Source organism: Oncorhynchus gorbuscha, linkage group LG14, assembly GCF_021184085.1.
Source record: "Oncorhynchus gorbuscha isolate QuinsamMale2020 ecotype Even-year linkage group LG14, OgorEven_v1.0, whole genome shotgun sequence".
Taxonomy (NCBI): Eukaryota; Metazoa; Chordata; class Actinopteri; order Salmoniformes; family Salmonidae; genus Oncorhynchus; species Oncorhynchus gorbuscha.
Window position 1 is genome coordinate 37,152,549 of NC_060186.1, and position 20,706 is coordinate 37,173,254.

At 43.9% G+C, this 20,706-nt stretch overlaps 1 protein-coding gene and 1 long non-coding RNA gene across 3 annotated transcripts; one reads left to right on the forward strand and one right to left on the reverse strand.

Annotated features, from left to right (window-relative positions):
* Positions 1-4,348: 4,348 nt before the first annotated feature.
* On the reverse strand, positions 4,349-7,211 carry LOC123994875. 2 transcript variants are annotated; one of them, XR_006831744.1, is made up of 4 exons: positions 7,106-7,211; positions 6,045-6,123; positions 5,367-5,553; positions 4,349-4,942 (listed from the first exon to the last, which is right to left on the reverse strand). It is a non-coding gene; the product is annotated as an uncharacterized LOC123994875 (long non-coding RNA). The 2 variants fall into 2 exon arrangements; XR_006831745.1 differs by having other exon boundaries at positions 7,065-7,176.
* On the forward strand, positions 6,514-20,689 carry taf1b (TATA box binding protein (Tbp)-associated factor, RNA polymerase I, B). Its single transcript, XM_046297937.1, has 15 exons — positions 6,514-6,666; positions 11,462-11,560; positions 11,783-11,873; positions 11,983-12,080; positions 12,271-12,363; positions 12,644-12,767; positions 12,919-13,093; positions 13,309-13,408; positions 14,342-14,489; positions 14,726-14,897; positions 15,950-15,993; positions 16,964-17,054; positions 17,290-17,360; positions 18,528-18,762; positions 20,249-20,689. The coding sequence occupies exons 1-15, from the start codon at positions 6,649-6,651 to the stop codon at positions 20,490-20,492; spliced, it is 1,803 nt and encodes a 600-aa protein (XP_046153893.1). The 5' UTR covers positions 6,514-6,648; the 3' UTR covers positions 20,493-20,689.
* Positions 20,690-20,706: the final 17 nt, after the last annotated feature.

Consider the following 20,706-nt stretch of genomic DNA (forward strand, 5'->3'; position numbering starts at 1 on the left):
TAACAGCTTACTGACGGGAGGCAGTTAAGGTCACAGTTATGAAAACTTAGGACACTAAAGAGGCCTTTCTACTGACTCTGGAAAAACACCAAAAGAAAGATGCCCAGGGTCGCTGCTCATCTGCGTGAACGTGCCTTAGGCATGCTGCAAGGAGGCATGAGGGTGGCAGATGTGGCCAGGGCAATACATTGCAATGTTCGTACTGTGAGACGCCTAAGACGGCACTACAGGGAGACAGGACGGACAGCTGATCGTCCTCGCAGAGGAAGACCATGTGTAACAACACTTGCACAGAATCGGCACATCCGAACATCACACCTGCAGGACAGGTACAGGATGGCAACAACAACTGCTCGAGTTACACCAGGAACGCACAATCCCTCCATCAGTGCTCAGGCTGTCCCCAATAGGCAGAGAGAGGCTGGACTGTGGCATCACCAGACATCACCGGAAACAACTTCACCTATGGGCACAAACCCACCATCGCTGGACCAGACAGGACTGTCAAAAAGTGCTCTTCACTGACGAGTGGTGGTTTTGTCTCACCAGGGGTGATGGTCAGATTCGCGATTATCGTCGAATGAATGAGCTTTACACCGAAGCCTGTACTCTGGAGCGGGATCGATATGGAAGTGGAGGGTCCGTCATGGTCTGGGGCGGTGTGTCACAGCATCATCGGACTGAGCTTGTTGTCACTGCAATCTCAAAGGGGAAGACATCAGGGAAGACATCCTCCTCCCTAATGTGGTACCCTTCCTGTAGGCTCATCCTGACATGACCCTCCAGCATGACAATGCCAACAGCCATACTGCTCATTCTGTGAGTGATTTCCTGCAAGACAGGAATGTCAGTGTTCTGCCATGGCCAGCGAAGAGCCTGGATCTCAATCCCATTGAGCACGTCTGGGACCTGTTCGATCAGAGGGTGAGGGCTAGGGCCAGTCCCCCCAGAAATGTCCGGAAACTTGCAGGTGCCTTGGTGGAAGAGTGGAGTAACATGTCAGCGCAATAATTGGCTAATCTGGTTCAGTCCATGAGGAGGAGATGCACTGCAGTACTTAATGCAGCTGGTGGCCACACCAGATCCTAACTGTTTCTTTTGATTTTGACTCCCCCTTTGTTCAGGGACACATTATTCCATTTCTGTTAGTCACCTGTCTGTGGAACTTGTTCAGTTTATGTCTCAGTTGTTGAATCTTGTTATGTTCATACAAATATTTACACATGTTAAGTTTGCTGAAAATACAAGCAGTTGACAGTAAGAGGACGTTTCTTTTTTGCTGAGTTGACATTACAAGGCACTCTCCAAACACCAACATGTAATGCCACAAAAGCCATCCACTCAAATGAAAGCAGAGCTAAGTAGAAGCTAAATACAGTGCAAGTCTAAGACGTAGAGTGAGTACATGGGGTTTTTCCACATCTGTAAATAACCACCCTGCCTCTGGCAGAGCCTCAGAGGTCAGACCGGGACAGAGAAGGAAAGGCCCATTCACTCCATTGTGCTGACCACAATTTATGGTAATAGTGTTGGCTGGTCCTGTTGTCATTGAATTACCCCATATCGCTCAGCAGCCACACGCTCCAAAATATTGCTTGTTGAGGGGGATTTGGGTCCCTTCTTGATTCAGCCTTTCATTAGCTGAGGCATAAGGCAAAATGCTTTTAGTGTGCAGACTGAAGGGATGTTTGGACTGAGTATGGCACTTTTCATAACATATGGTTTTTCATAAAACACACAATCAACTGTGTGGTGACTGTGGACATTGTTGTGCAATTGATCAATAAAAGCCCTAAAATGTCTCGCTCAATATATTAATGACTTATATTGATCATAGTTGTGGTCTTCCCCGATGTATAAATGAAAGAGAGCGCAAGAGAGAGAGAGAGAGAGAGAGAGAGACCAGGGAGAGACCGGGGGAGAGAGATGGAGAGACAGAGAGGAAAATACCTGCAGTCAGTCTGATCCTCTTCAGATTATAATCTGTTTGTCTCTCATGGTGGTGGCAATAGATGCTGTATGTAGAGGCCTGGGCAAACAGCCTGGCTGCCATAGTGACTAATGGCCAGTCTGAGGTGAGTTCATTTGTTCCAGAGTGACAGGGATGAGGTCACTGCACTGTGCCACTGCACATCCACTCGTATGTTCTGTATGTTCTCAAGTAGGGTGAAATGTTAATGAAAGAGAGATCGAGGTGACAAGGCTGTGAAGGGTTTTCTATTATCAGGCCTACTTTTGACCAGAGCCCCCATGGATTTCAGTTCTACACCATAGGGAAGGGTTCAGGTCTACTCCAACAAGCTGTGCCTGCTGAGGAGAGCCTTTAGCCCAGGGGCCAGATGTGTGGAGGAGCTGTTGAGTGCAGCCATGCAGGGAAATTCCCCCACCCATCCCTCCAGTTGATATTTCATGTAGACTATGAGAATATCAGCACATTGTTTGATTCACAATGACGTAACACAATCAATTTCCTAAAAATGGAGGGGGGGGGGGCAAAGAGATTCCTTTAAGGGGGAGAATGATATGGTGTCAACCTAACATGGCTACTTTGCTTTTTGTACCCACTTCCATTTGGAATGGTTGTTTAAGTTTGTGTTTGTATATACAGTTGAGTTATAGTACCAAAAAGACAGGTTTCTGTCGGCCATCGGAAGTCACAGGAGGAGGTGTTACTTACTGGTGATGACACTAGCACAGTGCTAATATTTCCACTAAAGGGGGGCTGAATCCTGTCCAGACCTGACTGCAGGAATGTTCTGGAACTTTCTTCTCCTGTGTTGTTCCGGAACTCCAGGACGGGAATGTGCCTGTCTTGTCTTTAAGGAACAGGTCTGGCAGGGGAAGAGAGAGAGAGAGAGAGAGAGTGGTGAAGGGGGTAAATGGAGGGGGGTTGGAGAGTGAAGAGAGGTATTGAGAGAGAGAGAGAGAGAGAGAGAGAGAGAGAGAGAGAGAGAGAGAGAGAGAGGGGGGTTGGAGAGAGAACAGAAGGATTGTGAGTGTGACTGGTGGTATCCCTGAGAGACAACTCCCTCTTCAGACAGTAACTGGCATTACTAACTAGCTACCTCTGAAACACCTCTGAAATGTCTGAAATGGTTGATTTATAAATATGGTGGACTCTCATTCGCTTTCTATGTAGTAGAGTGGAGGACAGTGCCACAAATAACTACCACTCAAAATATGACCTGAAACCATTGTAGTGATCCTGCAATCCCACTGTATAACAGCTAGGTTTCCAGAACTATAAAATCTACCATACGTAATCAGTATGGATGGACACTACGGGGTCTTTTTGTTCATGTTGTTCTCACTGCCACACACCTTACAAACACTGGTGTTTTGGATACAATTCCTGCAATAAGCTACAATAAACAATTCTAACTTGTAACATATTTGGTTGAAAATGGATACTATTAGATAGTCACCACATACAGTATTTTTTTATCATCCCGGATCTGATCAGTTTTGATTATGCATTAGAGAGAGAGACCCTCTCCTGCTGAGGCTGAGCTCCCCAGCCCTGGTTGCTATGGAGACCAGCCCGACCGCAGCAGCAGAGTGGTGGGCTGCAGGCTGGAGCTATACCCAGTGCTGAATGGGGAAACACACACACGGAAAACCGACACACAAAAACCCCTCGCCCTCTTTTATCAGCCAGCCGATCTTCCTCTTTCATTACCACATCTGAGGGTGCTTGTCAATGTATATATTACATGAGCCGACATCAAGGCCCTGTAACAGAAGACTAATGAGATGAATTAGGTGGGTTATTATAATAACCCGATTAGAACAATAACAGTACATGTTGTGGGTTTTGGAGCTGCTCCAAGGTGATTTACTGTAAATGAAAGAGATGGAACAATAATACTTCTTTGGGTTGTTGAGTCTCTAAGTCTGAACGTCTATTTTGGTCTCCAATAGAGTTACTCTTTCAGACAGTGCAGACTCCCCGGGGATGGTTCTCTTCCTGTTCCTGCAGGGTACCAATAATATCTGCTTTCTTCTGAAGTGTGCACTCGTTCACTACTTCCCACAAATCTGAAAGCATTGGATTGCTGGAGGCGTGAGCTAGTGGGATTTTCCACTATGTTTCTTATACCAGCCATTTCCTTTCAAATCAGTTAAGGGAAGTGAACAAGTGCACACTTTGGGGAAAAGGGAGGGATAACTGGGACGTAGCCACAGATGTCCGTGTTGTGTTGCGTTCTCACATTACCTCACCCCGGAAACATGCCACACAGACCCTAACCTCGGGGCCCTGGAATGTGTGACTCAAATCACCCTACCACAACTGTGTGTGTGGAAAGAATGTATTGTTCACATATGTAAGCGATTCAGAGAATATTTCTGTTATTTTCTATTTATTAAATGTTCAATTGAGAGACAAGGAGGACACATTTCCACAGCCTGAAGTGAAGGGAGTACAAAATAAAAATCACAGTTTCTGCCCAATGCTGCAGCTGTAGAGCCATTATCATTGTGCAGAGTGGGAGAGGGTGGTGATAGAGAGAGGGAATGAAAAAGACAGAAATATTTATGACTGTGGCGTGCAACGCTAGCAGACTCCGCATGCCCCTTTTCTGTGGGGTTTTCCAACAGACTTATCACAAAGCCTACATCACCTGACAGCCTACGCCCATCTCCTCCTCCTCCTCCTCCATTTGTGAAACACAAAAGGAATCGCAAAGCAAGAGCAGCAGCAGTGCATTTCAAACTGTCCTGTGTTTGTGGTATGTAGGCAGGCAGGCAGGCAGAAAGACAGGCCGGCAGGGACACAGACAGGCAGTTACTGACTGTTACTGATTTCCATAGACAACAGGGTTGTGCTTTGCATAAATAAGTGCTGTTGTCAACCTGAGGGGCAGCAAACCATAAACTTGGTTCCTTTGGAGGCTAAGGCAGGCAGGCAGGCTGGCAGGCATCTCACGTTCAGGTAGCTCTTCTGTGGGGAAAAAAGTAGGCTTGGTTTAACTTAAAACACACCACCACCAGCCATCACACCATTGTAGTAACAACAGGCACTATATAGGTAATAGGGTGCCCTTTGGAACGGGCTGGTGCCATTTGGGAATAGGGAGCCCTATGGGTCCCGGTCAAAAGAGACTCCCGTGTCATTACAAGGGAATGTGGTGTTGATGTTTAATGTTGCTGTTAGGGATGGAGGATTAAATTCAGCCAGCCGGCAACAGTGAGCTCTGACTCAAACCTGATAAAAAAATGATGCTATGGAAGAGGAGCATAGCCCACTTTGTCTGCATTCCCAAATGGAACCATATTCCCTATCAAGTACAGTACTTTTGTCCAGGACCCATAGGGCTCTAGTCAAAAGTAGTACACTATGTAGGGCAGGGGTATTAAACTCTTACCCTACGAGGTCCGGAGCCTGCTGGCTTTCTGTTCTCGCTGATAATTAATTGCACACATCTGGTTTCCCAGGTCTAAATCAGATTAGAGGGAAACAATGAAAACATGCAGTGGAATTGTCTTCGAGGTCCAGAGTTGAGTTTGAGGGATATAGGGGATATGGAGCCATTTGGGACGCAGTGTCTGTATCTGAAAAAAACATAACAAAGCCTCCATAAACACTCTCCAGATGGCTCTGTTGCTTTGTCAACAGAAACAACAGAGCAATCATGGACATCTGTGTCTTCGTCCCAGTTATATCTCCTTTCACCCAGTGTGCACTTGTTTACTTCCCTTAACTGATTTGAAAGGAAATGGCTGGTATAAAAAATATGGTGGAAACTCTCTCGAGCCCCCCACCAATCCAATGCTTTCAGATTTGTGGCAAGTAGTGAATCAGTGGAGGCTGCTGAGGGGAGAATGGCTCTTAATAATGGCTGGAATGGACTCAATGGAATGGCATCAACCACATGGTTTTCATCCATTACACTCTATTATGAGCCTTCCTCCCTTCAGCAGGCTCCACTGATGAGTATTCAGGGACAGATGACCGTATGTATAGACCTTGGCATGATTAACTGGAGTAATATAAGACAAATTCTGATGTCTGAATGTATGACTCAAGCTATACTTATACTTACAAATGGATTTACCAAACAATGAATCCATCTACACACCCTCTTCTTCTTTCTTGTGGTTTCCATGGTGCTAGCTCCAATCCTGTCACACCACACAGTACAATCAGCACCAACGCAACCCACACACAGACACCAACTCATGGCATAATCAAGTAAAGCAGGTCAATTATAGAGCAGAGGCCTCAGGTATGGAAAATCACTACAATTACTGTAATGGATGACTCAGGTGATAACTACAAGCTACAACAAATAGTATGCTCTCATTCTCCTGCAATCAATGTTGCCCTCTATAGGGAGACATCAGACATTGGACTTGCAACCCACCTGAATGAGCAGGCTAAAATACTTTTCAGATATTAAATATCTGTAATTGTTTTTATTCTCTGTAGTTCAGATATAGTAAAAAACAAACATGTATTTATTATTATTTTGAATGTATACCCCTTGGCAACACGCTTTTGCACATGTGCTTGTGATGCACAGTAAAAATCATGTTGATTCCTGTCGGGTGGATTTATTGGTAACACACAGGAAGTTCCTATTCCACCACAATAAACCAACACGTGAGTTTGTTTCACTAATGTGAAACAAACTCAAGTGTGTGAAAATGGACGAAGAACAAACGGTAGGTTGTACAAGTTGGACGTGTTAAAGTCTTTTTGATAATTTAAACTTTTATACCTGCCAGATTGATCTGAAAAACATGTTCTTGTTGTAACGTCAGTGGCTAACCTAGCAAAATGTTCATTTTTTTTTAGCCACAAGCAAACACAGTTGGGATTGAACATGTTTAAAGAACGTGCAAAACAAAACGCTTTTCAAACGCAAATCTTTCTGTTTCCCATGTATTAGCGGGTAAGGTAAAGCGTTTAAGAACCCCTTAATGGAAGATTTTACCATAAGCGTGTATTAGCTATAGTAGTTAGAAATATATTAACGGTGAAAACCAGTGGAGGCTGTTGAAGGGAGGACGGCTCATAAAAATGGCTAAAACGGTTACAAATAGTATCGCATCAAACTCACGGAAACCATATGTTTGTATTTGATACTGCTCCAGGCATTACCATGAGTCCGTTCTCCACAATGAAGGTGCCACCAACCTCCTATGGTAAGAACTGTATCAACGATTTTTTTTTTATAACTAACCTAAGACAGACAACGGTCTTGTCATTTTCTTCGAGTTTGTAGTCGCAGATCGCAAACACCTGACAGGTGCATACACCGCCACCTACTGTACTGGAATGTGAGGCTGGTCACGACCCGTCTACAGCGAACTCGGAATTTCTAACAACCCCACTGGGCGGTGGAACCTTCATTCAGTATTCCCTGTAACATTTTACAGGGAATACTGAGTTAGATTTGTAGGCCTCCTTGCGCGCACATGCTTTTTCAGTTCTGCCCACAAATGTTATATAGGATTGAGGTCAGGGCTTTGTGATGGCCACTCCCAATACTTCTTCCTTGCTGAGCGGCCTTTCAGGTTATGTCGATATAGGACTTGTTTTACTGTGGATATAGATACTTTTGTACCTGTTTCATCCAGCATCTTCACAAGGCCCTTTGCTGCTTTTCTGGGATTATTTCTCACATTTCGCACCAAAGTACGTTCATCTCTAGGAGACAGAGCGCGTCTTCTTCCTGAGCGGTATGACGGCTGCATGGTCCCGTGGTGTTTATACTTGCGTACTATTGTTTGTACAGATGAATGTGATACTTTCAGGCGTTTGGAAATTGCTTCCAAGGATGAACCAGACTTGTGGAGCTCTACAATATTTTTTCTGAGGTCTTGGCTGATTTCTTTTGATTTTCCCATGGGCCAAGCAAAGAGGCACTGAGTTTGAAGGTAGGCCTTGAAATGCAATGCATTCACAGGTACACCTCCAATTGACCCAAATCATGCCAGTTAGCCTATCGGAAGCTTATAAGCCATGACATTTTCTGGAATTTTCCAAGCTGTTTAAAGGGACAGTCAAGTTAGTGTATGTAAACTTCTGACCCACTGGAATTGTGATGCAGTGGATTATAAGTGAAATAATCTGTCTGTAAACAATTGTTGGAAAAATTACTTGTCATGCACAAAGTAGAGGACCTAAATGACTTGCCAAAATTATAGTTTAAGAATATATTTCACTGGTCACCCCTAAAGCCAATTCCTCCTTTGGCCACCTGTCCTTCCAGTTCTCTGCTGCCAATGACTGGAATGAACTGCAAAAATCACTGAAGCTGGAGACACATCTCCCTCACTAGCTTTAAGCACCAGCTGTCAGAGCAGCTCACAGATCACTGCACATGTACATAGCCCATCCAACTACCTCATCCCTATACTGTATTCATTTATCTTGCTACTTTGCACCCCAGTATCTCTACTTGCACATTCATCTACTGCACATCTACCATTCCAGTGTTTAATTGCTATATTGTAATTACTACGCCACCATGGCCTATTTATTGCCTTATACCTCCCTTATCTTACCTCATTTGCACACAATGTATATAGACTTTTTCTACTGTATAATTGACTGTTTGTTTATTCCATGTGTAGCTCTGGTGTATGTGTCGAACTGCTTTACTTTATCTTGGCCAGGTCACAGTTGTAAATGAGTACTTGTTCTCAACTAGCCTACCTGGTCAAATAAAAATGACCAAATTCTCAATTGGATTATGGTCTGGGCTTTGACTCGGCCATTCCAATACTTTTAAATGTTTCCCCTTTAAACCAGAGGTCGATTAATTAGGGTCAATTTCAAGTTTTCATAACCATCGGGAAATCTGTATTTTGGGCACCAATTTGACGTTTTTTATTTTTTAAATATTTATTTAACTAGGCAAGTCAGTTAAGAACACATTCTTATTTTCAATTACGGCCTAGGAACGGTGGGTTAACTGCTTCGTTCGCGGGCAGAAAGACAGATTTTCACCTTGTCAGCTCGGGGGATCCAATCTTGCAACCTTACAGTTAACTAGTCCAACGCAATAACGACCTGCCTCTCTCTCGTTGCACTCCACAAGGAGACTGCTTGTTACGCAAATGCAGTAAGCCAAGGTAAGTTGCTAGCTAGCATTAAACTTATCTTTATATATGACTGAGCATACAATTATCTTACTGAGCGGTGGTAGGCAGAAGCAGGTGTGTAAACATTCATTCAAACAGCGCTTTCGTGCGTTTTGCCAGCAGCTCTTCGTTGTGCGTCAAGCATTGCGCTGTTTATGACTTCAAGCCTATCAACTCCCAAGATGAGGCTGGTGTGACCGAAGTGAAATGGCTGGCTAGTTAGTGAGCGCTAATAGTGTTTCAAACTTCACTCGCTCTGAGCCTTGGGGTGGTTGTTTCCCTTGCTCTGCATGGGTAACGCTTCAATGTGGTGGCTGTTGTCATTGTGTTGCTGGTTCGAGCCCAGGGAGGAGCAAGGAGAGGGACGGAAGCTATACTGTTACACTGGCAATACTAAAGTGTCTATAGGAACATCCAATAGTCAAAGGTTAATGAAATACAAATGGTATAGAGGGAAATAGTCCTATATTAACTACAACCTAAAACTTCTTACCTGGGAATATTGAAGACTCATGTTAAAAGGAACCACCAGTTTCACATGCTCTCATGTTCTGAGCAAGGAACTGAAACGTTAGCTTTCTTACATAGCACATATTGCACTCTTACTTTCTTCTCCAACACTTTGTTTTTTCATTATTTAAACCAACTTGAACATGTCATTATCTACTTGAGGCTAAATTGAATTTATTGATGTATTATATTAAGTTAAAATAAGTGTTAATTCAGTGTTGTAATTGTCATTATTACAAATACACTTTTTTTTTTAAATCGGCCAATTTTTATCGGTGTCAGCTTTTTTGGTCCTCCAATAATCGGTATTGGCGTTGAAAAATCATAATCTGTTGACCTCTACTACAAACCACTTGAGTGTTGCTTTAGCAGTATGCTTAGGGTTATTGTCCTGCTGGAAGGTTTCCCTCAGTCCTATTCTCAAATCTCTGGAAGACTGAAACAGATTTCCCTGTATTTAGCTCCATCCATCATTCCTTCACTTCTGACCAGTTTCCCAGTCCCTGCTCAGAAAAAACATCCTATAGCATGCTGCTGCCACCACACATCACTGTGGGGATGTTGTTCTCGGGGTGATGAGAGGTGTTGGGTATGCACCAGACATGGCGTTTTCCTTTATGGCCAAAAAGCTCAATTTTATTCTCATCTGACCAGAGTCCCTTCCATATGTTTGGGGAGTCTCCCACGTGCCTTTTGGCAAACACCAAACATGTATGCTTATTTTTCTTTAAGCAATGGCTTGTTTTCTGGCCACTCTTCTGTAAAGCCCAGCTCTGTGGAGTGTACAGCTTAGTGGTCCCAGGGTCAGATATTCCAATCACCGCTGTGGAGCTTTGCAGCTCCTTCAGGGTTATCTTTGGTCTCTTTGTTGCCTCTGATTAATGACCTCCTTGCCTGGTCTGTGAGTTTTGGTGGGCGGCCCTCTCTTGGTAGGTTTGTTGTGGTGACATATTCTTTCCATTTTTTAATAATGGATTTAATGGTGCTCCGGGGGTGTTCAAAGTTTCTGATTTCTTTATAACCAAACCCTGTTCTGTGCTTCTCCACAACTTTGTCCCTGACCTGTTTGGAGAGCTCATTTGTCTTGGTGGTGCCCCTTGCTGAGTGGTGTTGCAGAATCTGGGGCCTTTCAAAACTGAGATCATGTGACAGATCATTTGACACTTAGATTGCACACAGGTGGACTTTGTTTAACCAATTATGTGACTTCTGAAGGTAATTGGTTGCACCATTTGCATATTTCTTTTAGGGATCGCCTACTCTGAAGTGTGTGTAGTGCAATTACTAATTTCGCCCTTGCACTCCTTCTAAACAACACATTTTTTACAACTTGCAAAGGGTAAAGTCTACAAAACTTTGATCGCTCTGTTAGTAACAGATTCTAGTTTGGGAAACAGAACTGCATTGAGATTAAATGTTTCATCGATGAGAGAATTTGTAGAATGTCGGCCAAAATCCATCTCGCTGCATTTTCTTCCACTGCCAGACACTGGGCTTTCTCTCACCGCCTACTGGTGAAATATTGGTCTCATTGTTCTGTGACTATGCTCTCTCCATACTGCAGCATCCCTGGATTACAGTTCCTATTCACCTGTGTGCCTAATAGATGTGTGACCCAACATATAGTTAGTTCCCTCTAGAGTACAAATTAAGTGGAATATGCAAAGTATATAGACAACACAACCACACAAGTAGTTCAATATGGGCCCTACAGTCTCGTTAGTATGGCCGTCAGTTACAATTGTTGCCGCAGCTAGCTACATGCTCTCATATGTTGTTATGGATCAATGGACCTGATGTCTCTGTGTGTATGTAATACTATGCATAATGTGCCATATAAAATTGGATTTGATTATAGGGGGGCTACAGAGACATCTGTGGCCAGTGTGGAGAGGTGAACTGGGGGGTGTCGGATGAGGGTCGGTTCTACTGCAGGTCCTGTCATAATGTCATCGAGGTAAGCACTCGCATTTATTAACTACTATTCAAGATTGCTTCATGTTGAAGTAGTCATGGGCTACATCCCATATGGCACGGTATTTCCTTTTTGGTGCACTACTTTGGGACCGTAGCCCTATGTGCCCTGGTCAAGGCAGTGTACTAGTTAGTAGGGTGCCATTTGGGGGAGACACGTGGACAACCATTTTTATTTACATTTTTCCTCAAATTCTCTACACAGAGAACAAAAGAAGTGGTGGATACAAACACTTTTATGGTTGGTACCAGCAGAGTGTCCTCCATCTCCAAGGGAACCAGAAGGAAAAAACTAGGTTGGTCTCCACTCTCCTGTGTCATTAATTCCTACAAGCAAATTATTTTGATTTGGGGTTTTTTGTCTGTTGGTTCTGTATGTGCCTGACTTATTTGACTGTGTTTCAGAGCAAGGGCGAGAGTGGATGGTGTGTGAGGGCTTTCAGTTCATCCTAAAGCACCAGGCTGAGGCTCTTCTGGCCATGGGAGTCTGCCCACAGTTCAAGGTCTGTCAGAGGGAGCACAGAAGGGCGGTTTCCCGGACACAGATCAAGCCTAGTCGTTAGAGAATCTCTATTTAAATGTTTAATCTGTCTCCCGAGAAACCGGAAAGTAAAACCAAATGAGACTATTTTACATCAATGTAAAGACAATCGATAAGTTCTGTAAGTGTCTTGTATGGTCTGTGTTTTGTAGGATGACGTGCTGTGTCAGTTTTGGAGAATGTACCTACAGAAGAGCCGACAGGCCTACACCAAGAATCCTGTGCATGATGGGAAATTTAGACTGGTCAGTATTCTCATCACTGCAAGCAAAATGGCACTTTCCGATGACGTGACGAAAGCCTTCCCTGTCTGTTATCGCCCCCTTGTGGCGGACGGTCGAGACATTCACTCAATGTGTTTTCAGATTGGATACGTTTAGTTACACGTTTGCAGGGCTCCGATGATAACTGTACACCTACACACACACATCTCGCCCTCCTTTTGGTTGCTGTATCGTTTATTTTGTGTGTCTGTCTCTTGTCTCCCCTTCTTATTTCCACTCTTTTTCTTTTTGCCCTCCCTAGCGTTCTCAGGCCTCTGGGGAGTCAGACAGTGCTCCGGAGTCGTCAGTGATGAGTGACTCTATGATGTCTGCCTCTGAGACAGACGGGGATGGAGATTGGGCAAGTGGAGGAGGCTCTGTCTCAGGTACAGTAAACAACACAAGTATGCTGAACAGCCAATGTACCTGTGCACACTAGCCATACACAGTGATTATATATATGTGAGTGTACATGCATCTGTGTGTGTGCATGCTAACGTGTGTGTGTGTTTTCCAATATGTGTGCATGCTCCCCAGGTCACACCAGTGACGGAGCCTCCTCAGTGTGTTCCGGTTCTATTGATGCCGTCTCGTACCTGACCACGCGCCAGAGGAGGAGCCAGGGGTTGATGAGCATGCCCAAGACCCTGGCACTGTGCCACCTGGCCCTGCTGTGGGCCAGAGAGGCCATCACACTGGCAGACCTGCTCAGGTTAGGGCCAAGGGGAGGTGGCGGAAACATGGGTGGAAGAGAGGATGAACAAAGTTGTATTGAATTTAATATAAAACCATTTTACCATTTTGATTTCATTAAGACAAACCGGGATTAAATATAGGTTAAAGGTATAAAAAAAAAGGAAGTAAATGTTCACATTATGTCTCAAGCTTTGCATCCCTGCCTATTGAGTCGCTGTCTGTGCTGGGCAGGTTTGTGAATGAGGGCCACATCCCCTATGTGAACGCCTACGAGGACTTCCCAGAGGAGATGAAGCTCTACGGCCGAGACTCACTCATCTTCAGAGTGGAGGTGAGAGCTCACATTGATTGTTGATTTATTGGGGAAAAGATGCGCTGAGTACAACCTAGGCGGTAACACGTTAAAGCAATTCCACTTTTGTCCAACGTGGTCCTTGACGGAATACAAACAAAATAAAAGGACTGTAATCTCTCTGCATCACACAGCACAAATAAATAACGCAAAAATGAAAGATACAGGAAAATAAGAGTAAAGTCAACCTATTGTGATTTTGTCATTTGTCCTCCTGGACTCTAAATGCATTATACATTAATAAATCTACATCGTTATCAATTAAACTGTAACGCTAAGATGGCCTCTGGGCCAGACCTCTGTCTTTACATTTTTGATGGAGCAGAGGCATAAATGCCTTTCAGTCATTCAGCTACTCAACAAAAATTAGCTTTGACTTGTCCCCTTTTTTAAAAACACCCCTGGACTGAGACCGTTTTAATAGGCGTTCTACAACAACATCCCAGTGTAGAAGACTGAGTACCGTGCCGTACTACTTCCTGTTGGCACACTGACTCTCCGTGTTGTGGCCGTGTCGAGTGTGAGACACAGCTGTGTGTAAGCAGTCATGAGTAAGTAGTCATGAGCAGTACTACTAATGGTATTATAGATGTGGTTAAGCTTCATCTAGGCAACAGATCCACTGCTTGTAATTTGTGTAATCTAACATGTGTTCTGGGGGGGGGGTGCATTAAGCTGATGGTGACAGATATGGTTTTGTTGTCAGACCACTGTACCACGCTACTCTCATTGAAACATGTATGAAGACATCAGAATGTTGGCTCAGGTGCAACAGAAACTGCTGCTTGTCCCCACATGCCAATACACCTGTTGCCCCGCTCTGCATTTGCATATATTGTCTTATCCTGATCCTCCAAAGGGATCCCTTGCATAGAAGACCAGATTAAATCTGTGTGTCTGTGTGTTCCCTAGTCTATCCCCTCTTACAGCCACCTGCACAAGGAGGCCCAGACCCTGGCTGTGTTCCTGGAGCTTCCCCTGTTCCCCCCCATCACCCTGGACTGCCTGCTGCACCCCTCCCTGCTCACTCTCCGCTACCTCACCGAAGCCAACCTGCCAGGTGGGTCTGCCAAGCCAACAACACACTCTTAACTCTTTTGTTGTCCGTTGGTTAATTTGTGTCAGTCACTTTAAAGAGGAGACACCAGTTGTTTTGTTTTTTTGTCTAGTTGTTTATACCTGTGTTCCCCTTTTACATTTATTTATTATTATTTTTATTTTAACTTTACACAACGTGTAACTCCAGTCTCAACAAAAGTTATTCCAATCAACCAGTACTTTTTTTTTTTTTTTCAGATGAGCTGCATGACTGGGTGTGCAGGATCATGGAGAAGGCTGGTATGGAGTCGTCCGTGACCTTTGAACCCATGAGGTCCAGATCCCCTCTCCCACACTACGATGTCCAGGCTGCTGCCCTGATCATCGTCGCCATGAAGCTGCTCTTCAAACTAGACGACCACACTGAGTGGTAGCTATGCCGTCTGTTAACTAGAGAGAGAAATGTATTTAAGGGCTTATTCTCACCAAATAGTCATAGGTACACTTTACATGTACTAACACTTTACAATTCACATTAGCGACGGGAATGTTACGAGACGACAAGGGGTTTGGTTGACGTTCTTGCTTCGCCACTCAAAAGTACCGTAAATGTCACAGTAACCACTAGCCAGGACTCAGAAGGTTAAGCATTGCAAACTATTCTCCTAGCTAGCGACTAGTTAACGTTAACCAAACAACTCTTCACACATCTACCGTATTACACTTAATTACTGCAACAAAACCATATTACACTCTTGAATAATGCAACGATTCACAAGCATGGGCAGACAGTTTTATTTTTTGTCTGTACACACCACCTCGTATCTTCAAGACAAACACACAGATGTTGACTTATGTAGTTTGACTTTGCGTATCTAAAAATATCTCCACATTTTTAGGTAGTATCGACGTAAAAAAAAGTTTATTGAATTTACTTGAAATCGCCAAGTCTCAAATATAAGGAAAAATGTCTAGTCTACACATTTCAGCTGTTTCAAAAACATTGCTTTGCTATTACCATTGATGCTGTAGGAATGTTGAGCTCAATGAGACAATTCTGTTTACACTGCCGTGCTCGGAGGGCGGCAACTGTCAGGTGCCACCTCCAGAGGAAGCACCAGAGACGTGTAAACTTGTGAAATTCTCACAACAGTATTGTCTCTCGAGAACCTCTGTACCTTTTGCTATCGTTAATGTAAAAATGGTCTCACTCCAAGGGGTTTGACGGTACATAATACAGATTTTATGTAATCATAGTAGGCAATTGTAGTTCACTATATAGTCTGTCAGCCATGTCAACATTTTACCACCTGTCTTGAAACCACGTCAAGTCTGCATGTCCCTGGTCATGTAAACAGTCGCACAGAAATGTCATAAATAGTTTAAATAGTTTAGGTCACTATGCCTACGCAAGATATTGCACTTTGGTGATTGTTTTACTACTGCTCATATCTAACGCAGTTCTCCTGTTTGTGTTTTTAGGGATTTATCCAATGATGCAAGTGACAAGAACAAGGAGAACCCAGGTAAACGTCACTCACTTTGGTGTGATAAGATAATAACCAGCCCTCCCTGATGGCTGTTATAGATGTGGAATTTATTTATTTATTTTGCATCATTGAGAAGGTATTGATCTGAATAATCTCTCAGGAGTCTTGTGTGAAGTTGGCCCAAGGCTAAAAGGAGTTGCATAGTACATACAGAGGAATAAATGAAACAGTTATTTACATGTGTGTCTGAAGGGGTTTTAGCTAATGGAATGCCTTTAAAGGCAGTAAATGCTGTTTCTTCGATTCTTATGTTCTGTTTAACATTTCACATGATCTTATCTTTTTCAGCACAGATAATCATAGTTTGTATTGTCCTACACATTGTCATTTAATGATTTTCGTAAAGAGCGGCCATTGAGGTGTGGTCTTGTCTTTGGAACGGGGAATGTTGCATGTACTGTTTGTCTGCATTCCTTTGATTTCTGACTGCCTTTTTTCATTCACTTCCATTTGACAGCTTAGAAGTGAGAGTAGATTACATGGCTGGGCTGAAATATTTGGGTGATTTAGAAGCGCTAGAGTTTCCCCTTGCTATTTTCTGTTGTAATTAAAAAGCAGATGGAGAATTCTGACTTTTTTTTAACCTTTTATTTAACTAGGCAAGGCAGTTAAGAACATGTTCTTATTTTCAATGATGGCCTAAGAACAGTGGGTTAACTGCCTGTTCAGGGGCAGAATGACAGATTTGTACATTGTCAGCTCGGGGATTCAAACTTGCAACCTTTCGGTTACTAGTCCAACGCTCTACGCTGCCGCCCCAAACTTCTCTTAAGAAGTATAGCCAATCTTTATGAGACTTATATGAAGTCCATGAGTTCCTAGCCTGTTTGTTTGCAACTAGTTAGGAAATGGACACTTATTTTGGGAAGTCTTCTCAGTTGGACATTCCAAAAGTCAAGTGTCCTAAATTCTGTCTGGCACTCATCCCTCTCTTTATGTGCGACAGATGGGAACAGCTTTAACCTGAGGTGGTGGTACAGGGCAATGCAGACTGCCCTGACCACAGCTGCACAGAGACAGCAGGACAATATAGCCAGGTGAGACACCTCACTTTTAACTGGCTCTCCCTTTAAAGTTGGCTGGGCAGATACTGTGGTCTAGTGGTAACACATCTGGCTCAATCACATATACTGCTCCCCACTGGAAACTGGGGTTCAATTCCTGTATCCACCCTTGTTACTGTGTCTCCCCCTTTCATCTATCTATCTCCTCTATTTCACAAATGTCAGTATATAGAGTAAATGTATTTACCCATTTAATTTATTTCTACAGAAAGCATTGGAAGCCCCAGAAACCTCTATATACCTCGAAGAAAGACAAGTCGGTCGTTCTCAAAAGGAGACGTAGGTGTCACTCATATCAGTCTGTTCAGATAAAGAAGAAAAATGGAGCTGGCTCATGTCCACTATTTAGTGTATGGCAAATGGGCTGTAAAAAGAGCTGGCACAAACATGCTGATGTCACTCACTGGCCTATACAGTACCAGTCAAAAGTTTGGACACACATACTTATTCAAGGGTTTTTCTTTATTTTTATAATTTTCTACATTGTGGAATAATGGTGAAGACATCAAAATAACTCATGGAATAACCAAAAAAGTGTTAGACAAATCAAAATAGATTTTAGATTCTTCAAAGTAGCCACCCTTTGCCTTGATGACAGCTTTGCACACTCTTGGCGTTCTCTCAACCAGCTTCATGAGGTAGTCACCTGGAATGCATTTCAATTAACAGGTGTGCCTTCTTAAAAGTTAATTTGTGGAATTCCTTTCCTTCTTAATGCATTTGAGCCAATCAGTTGTGTAGCCCTACTTGATAAAAGACCAAGTCCATATGACGGCAAGCACAACTCAAATAAGCAGAGAGAAAAGAGTCCAAATTTGAGATTTTTGGTTCCAACCGCCATGTCTTTGTGAGACCGAGTTTAACAGGACAATGACCCAACACACCTCCAAGCTGTGTAAGGGCTATTGGACTAAGAAGGAGAGCGATCGAGTGCTGCACCAGATGACCTGGCCTCAACAATCACCTGACCTCAACCCAATTGAGATGGTTTGGGATAAGTTGTACTGCAGAGTGAAGGAAAAGGAGCCAACAAGTTTTCAGCATATGTGGGAACTCCTTCATGCATTCCAGGTGAAGCTGATTGGGACTGCCAAGAGTTTGCAAAGCTGTCATCAAGGCAAAGGGTGGCTACTTTGAAGAATCTCAAATATAAAATATATTTTATTTGAACTTTTTTTGCTTACTACATGATTTTGTGTTATTTCATAGTTTTGACATCTTCACTATTATTCTACAATGTAGATAAGAGTAAATATAAATAAAAAACCCTTGAATGAGGAGGTGTGTCCAAACTTGACTGGTACTCTGTCATTCTGCTTTTGCTAATCTCCCTTTTCTCCACCCTAATCTCACTACTCCCCTTCTCTATCCCTCACCAACTAACCACACCCTTTTCCCTCACCATTTCCTGCACCCTCACTTTTCCCCCTCCTTCTCCCTCTCCAGGTATTGCAGAGCAGCTCCAGTTGAGTTTCCAGAAACTGTCTGGTTCCCCTGTGGCCCCACCATCCACCCCTCCCTCCAGCTTCTGTTTCCGCTGGGGTGAGGAGGGGGAGGAGGTCTGGGACGGGCCCAGCCATCACCACCTGACCCTGGACAGCAGCATCCGGCAGAGAGGGGCAAGCCTCCAGCCCGCCAACCCAGAATACTGGCACCCAGCCCTGAGGGCCTGCAAGCCCAGGTAAGGCCCAGTACCCGGTTGCAGCAGCATACCACCCTGGATCCTGCTGTTGGCTTGCCACTGAAGCTAAGCCAGGTTGGTCCTGGTCAGACCCTGGATGGGAGACCAGATGCTGCTGGAAGTGGTGTTGGAGGGCTAGTAGGAGGCACTCATTCCTCTGGTCAAAAAGATTCCAATGCCCCAGGGCAGTGATTGGTGACATTGCCCTTTGCAGGCTCGGGTGTGATGTTAAAACGGGTGTCCTGACTCTGTGGTCACTAAAGAGCACATGGCACTTATCGTAAGAGTAGGGGTGTTAACCCTGGTGCCTTGGCCAATTCCTAATCTGGCATTCATACCATCATGGCCACCTAATCCTCAGCTTCTAATTGGCTCATTCATCCCCCTCTTCTCCCATGTAACTATTCCTGAGGTTGTTGATGTAACTGAGAATGTGTTCTCAGTCAACTTGCCTGCAAAAAAACAACCTTTTAAGGTAGTCATTGATGCACAAAGTAAACCGCAGAGTCAGCTTAGACCTCTGCAATAAGCATAAGATTTAACTTCTCTATTGATCCCGCAACTATCAGCTTGCAGGAGTGGGAAGTGTACCCATCTTGCATCTGAGTCTAAGTTAATATTTCCCTTGTTGGGGTTCACCTCACCTAAACATCCTAACTGATGTCTTTTTTTTCCTAAACTATGATAGCCCTCATATAAACATACAGTACACAGTTACCAGACTGCTGAGAGCTTGTGGTGGTTGTATATGCTGGGTGAAGGAGAGGGGGAATGCAGGCCTGTGTTCTCTCTCTCTGATGGGGGCCTGTTTTCACTGTCGGCGCTGATCAAATCTACCAAGCGACTCTTTCCTTTTCACCTTCCTCAGTTTGCTGAGGCTGAATCCTATAGTGATTGGAAACTGCACCCACCATTAATCTACACCTGGGGTCTATGCTTTTAGTTGTGGAGGCCGACTCCCTTCTAACCTGTCCCACAAAGGTTCCACTCTCCATAGGGCGTATCTATACCATCCCTTTTAAAACCTAGTTTCAGCTAGAGACAGCACTGGCTATGGGTTTTCCCAGCATGCATAAGAATGCTTTAGAGACGTTTTCAGAATTTTGGCAGACAATGTAGAGTTGCGACTTGTGAACATGCATATAGAAACCAAACGCCCATGACGAGTGCTCTGCTTTAAATATGGTCTGGATGAGAGGACCAGGATGTCTGTCGTATGTTGTTTACACACTAGTTATTAGCAGTGGTTAAGTCTCATGCACAGGGGCGTGAGACGTACTCCATTTGCAAATCTGCCAACTTTTTGGTTCTACTTGCAGAATTTCCATTGCTCCATAATAGTTCAATTCAACTCTTTCAGATTGGCCTTTACTGCACACCTCACAGGGATTGCGCTGCACGAGGCACACAAAGAGCCCGGGTCATGTACCTTCTTTAAAACGACACCATTGAGTTTTATCGGTCATGTTTTATTCCCCCCCCCCAGGTTTTGTAAGAGCCACTATGCGGAGATAGAGGTCACTCTCCCCAGGATGTACGTGTGGCTGTTGGACCTCTTCTCCTTCCTCCTGGGGGTTAAACCTGGCTGTGTATACGAAGAGGTACTGAAGGTGGAGAGGCGCTTCCTCAGGAGCAGCAAGTCCCAGCCCAGGGCAAGAGCTACGCCCAGAAAGACACAGGCCAAAAAACTACACAAACGCAAACAAACCAGTAAAACATGTTCTCGGTGACTAAAGAGCGAGTGACTTCATTGGGAACAACTGTCGATTATTTATATGGTTTTTGTATCAATGCAAATTGATTGTGCTTTTTTTGTACAAATTGTCTCATGGATGAATGGCAATGCTCCTGTGATTACAACGCAATATGAAGTTCATGAAAATGTACTTTTTAAATTATATTAAACGGTTCTGTTATTACAATGTTATAAGTAGCCCTGTGTAA

What these genes read in the sequence shown, in the direction of transcription:
- taf1b (XM_046297937.1), top strand. An exon ending in CAGCAGGACAATATAGCCAG is followed by an intron (nt 17,055 to 17,289) that starts GTGAGACACCTC and finishes TTATTTCTACAG; the next exon opens with AAAGCATTGGAAGCCCCAGA. An exon ending in CTGAGGGCCTGCAAGCCCAG is followed by an intron (nt 18,763 to 20,248) that starts GTAAGGCCCAGT and finishes CCCCCCCCCCAG; the next exon opens with GTTTTGTAAGAGCCACTATG.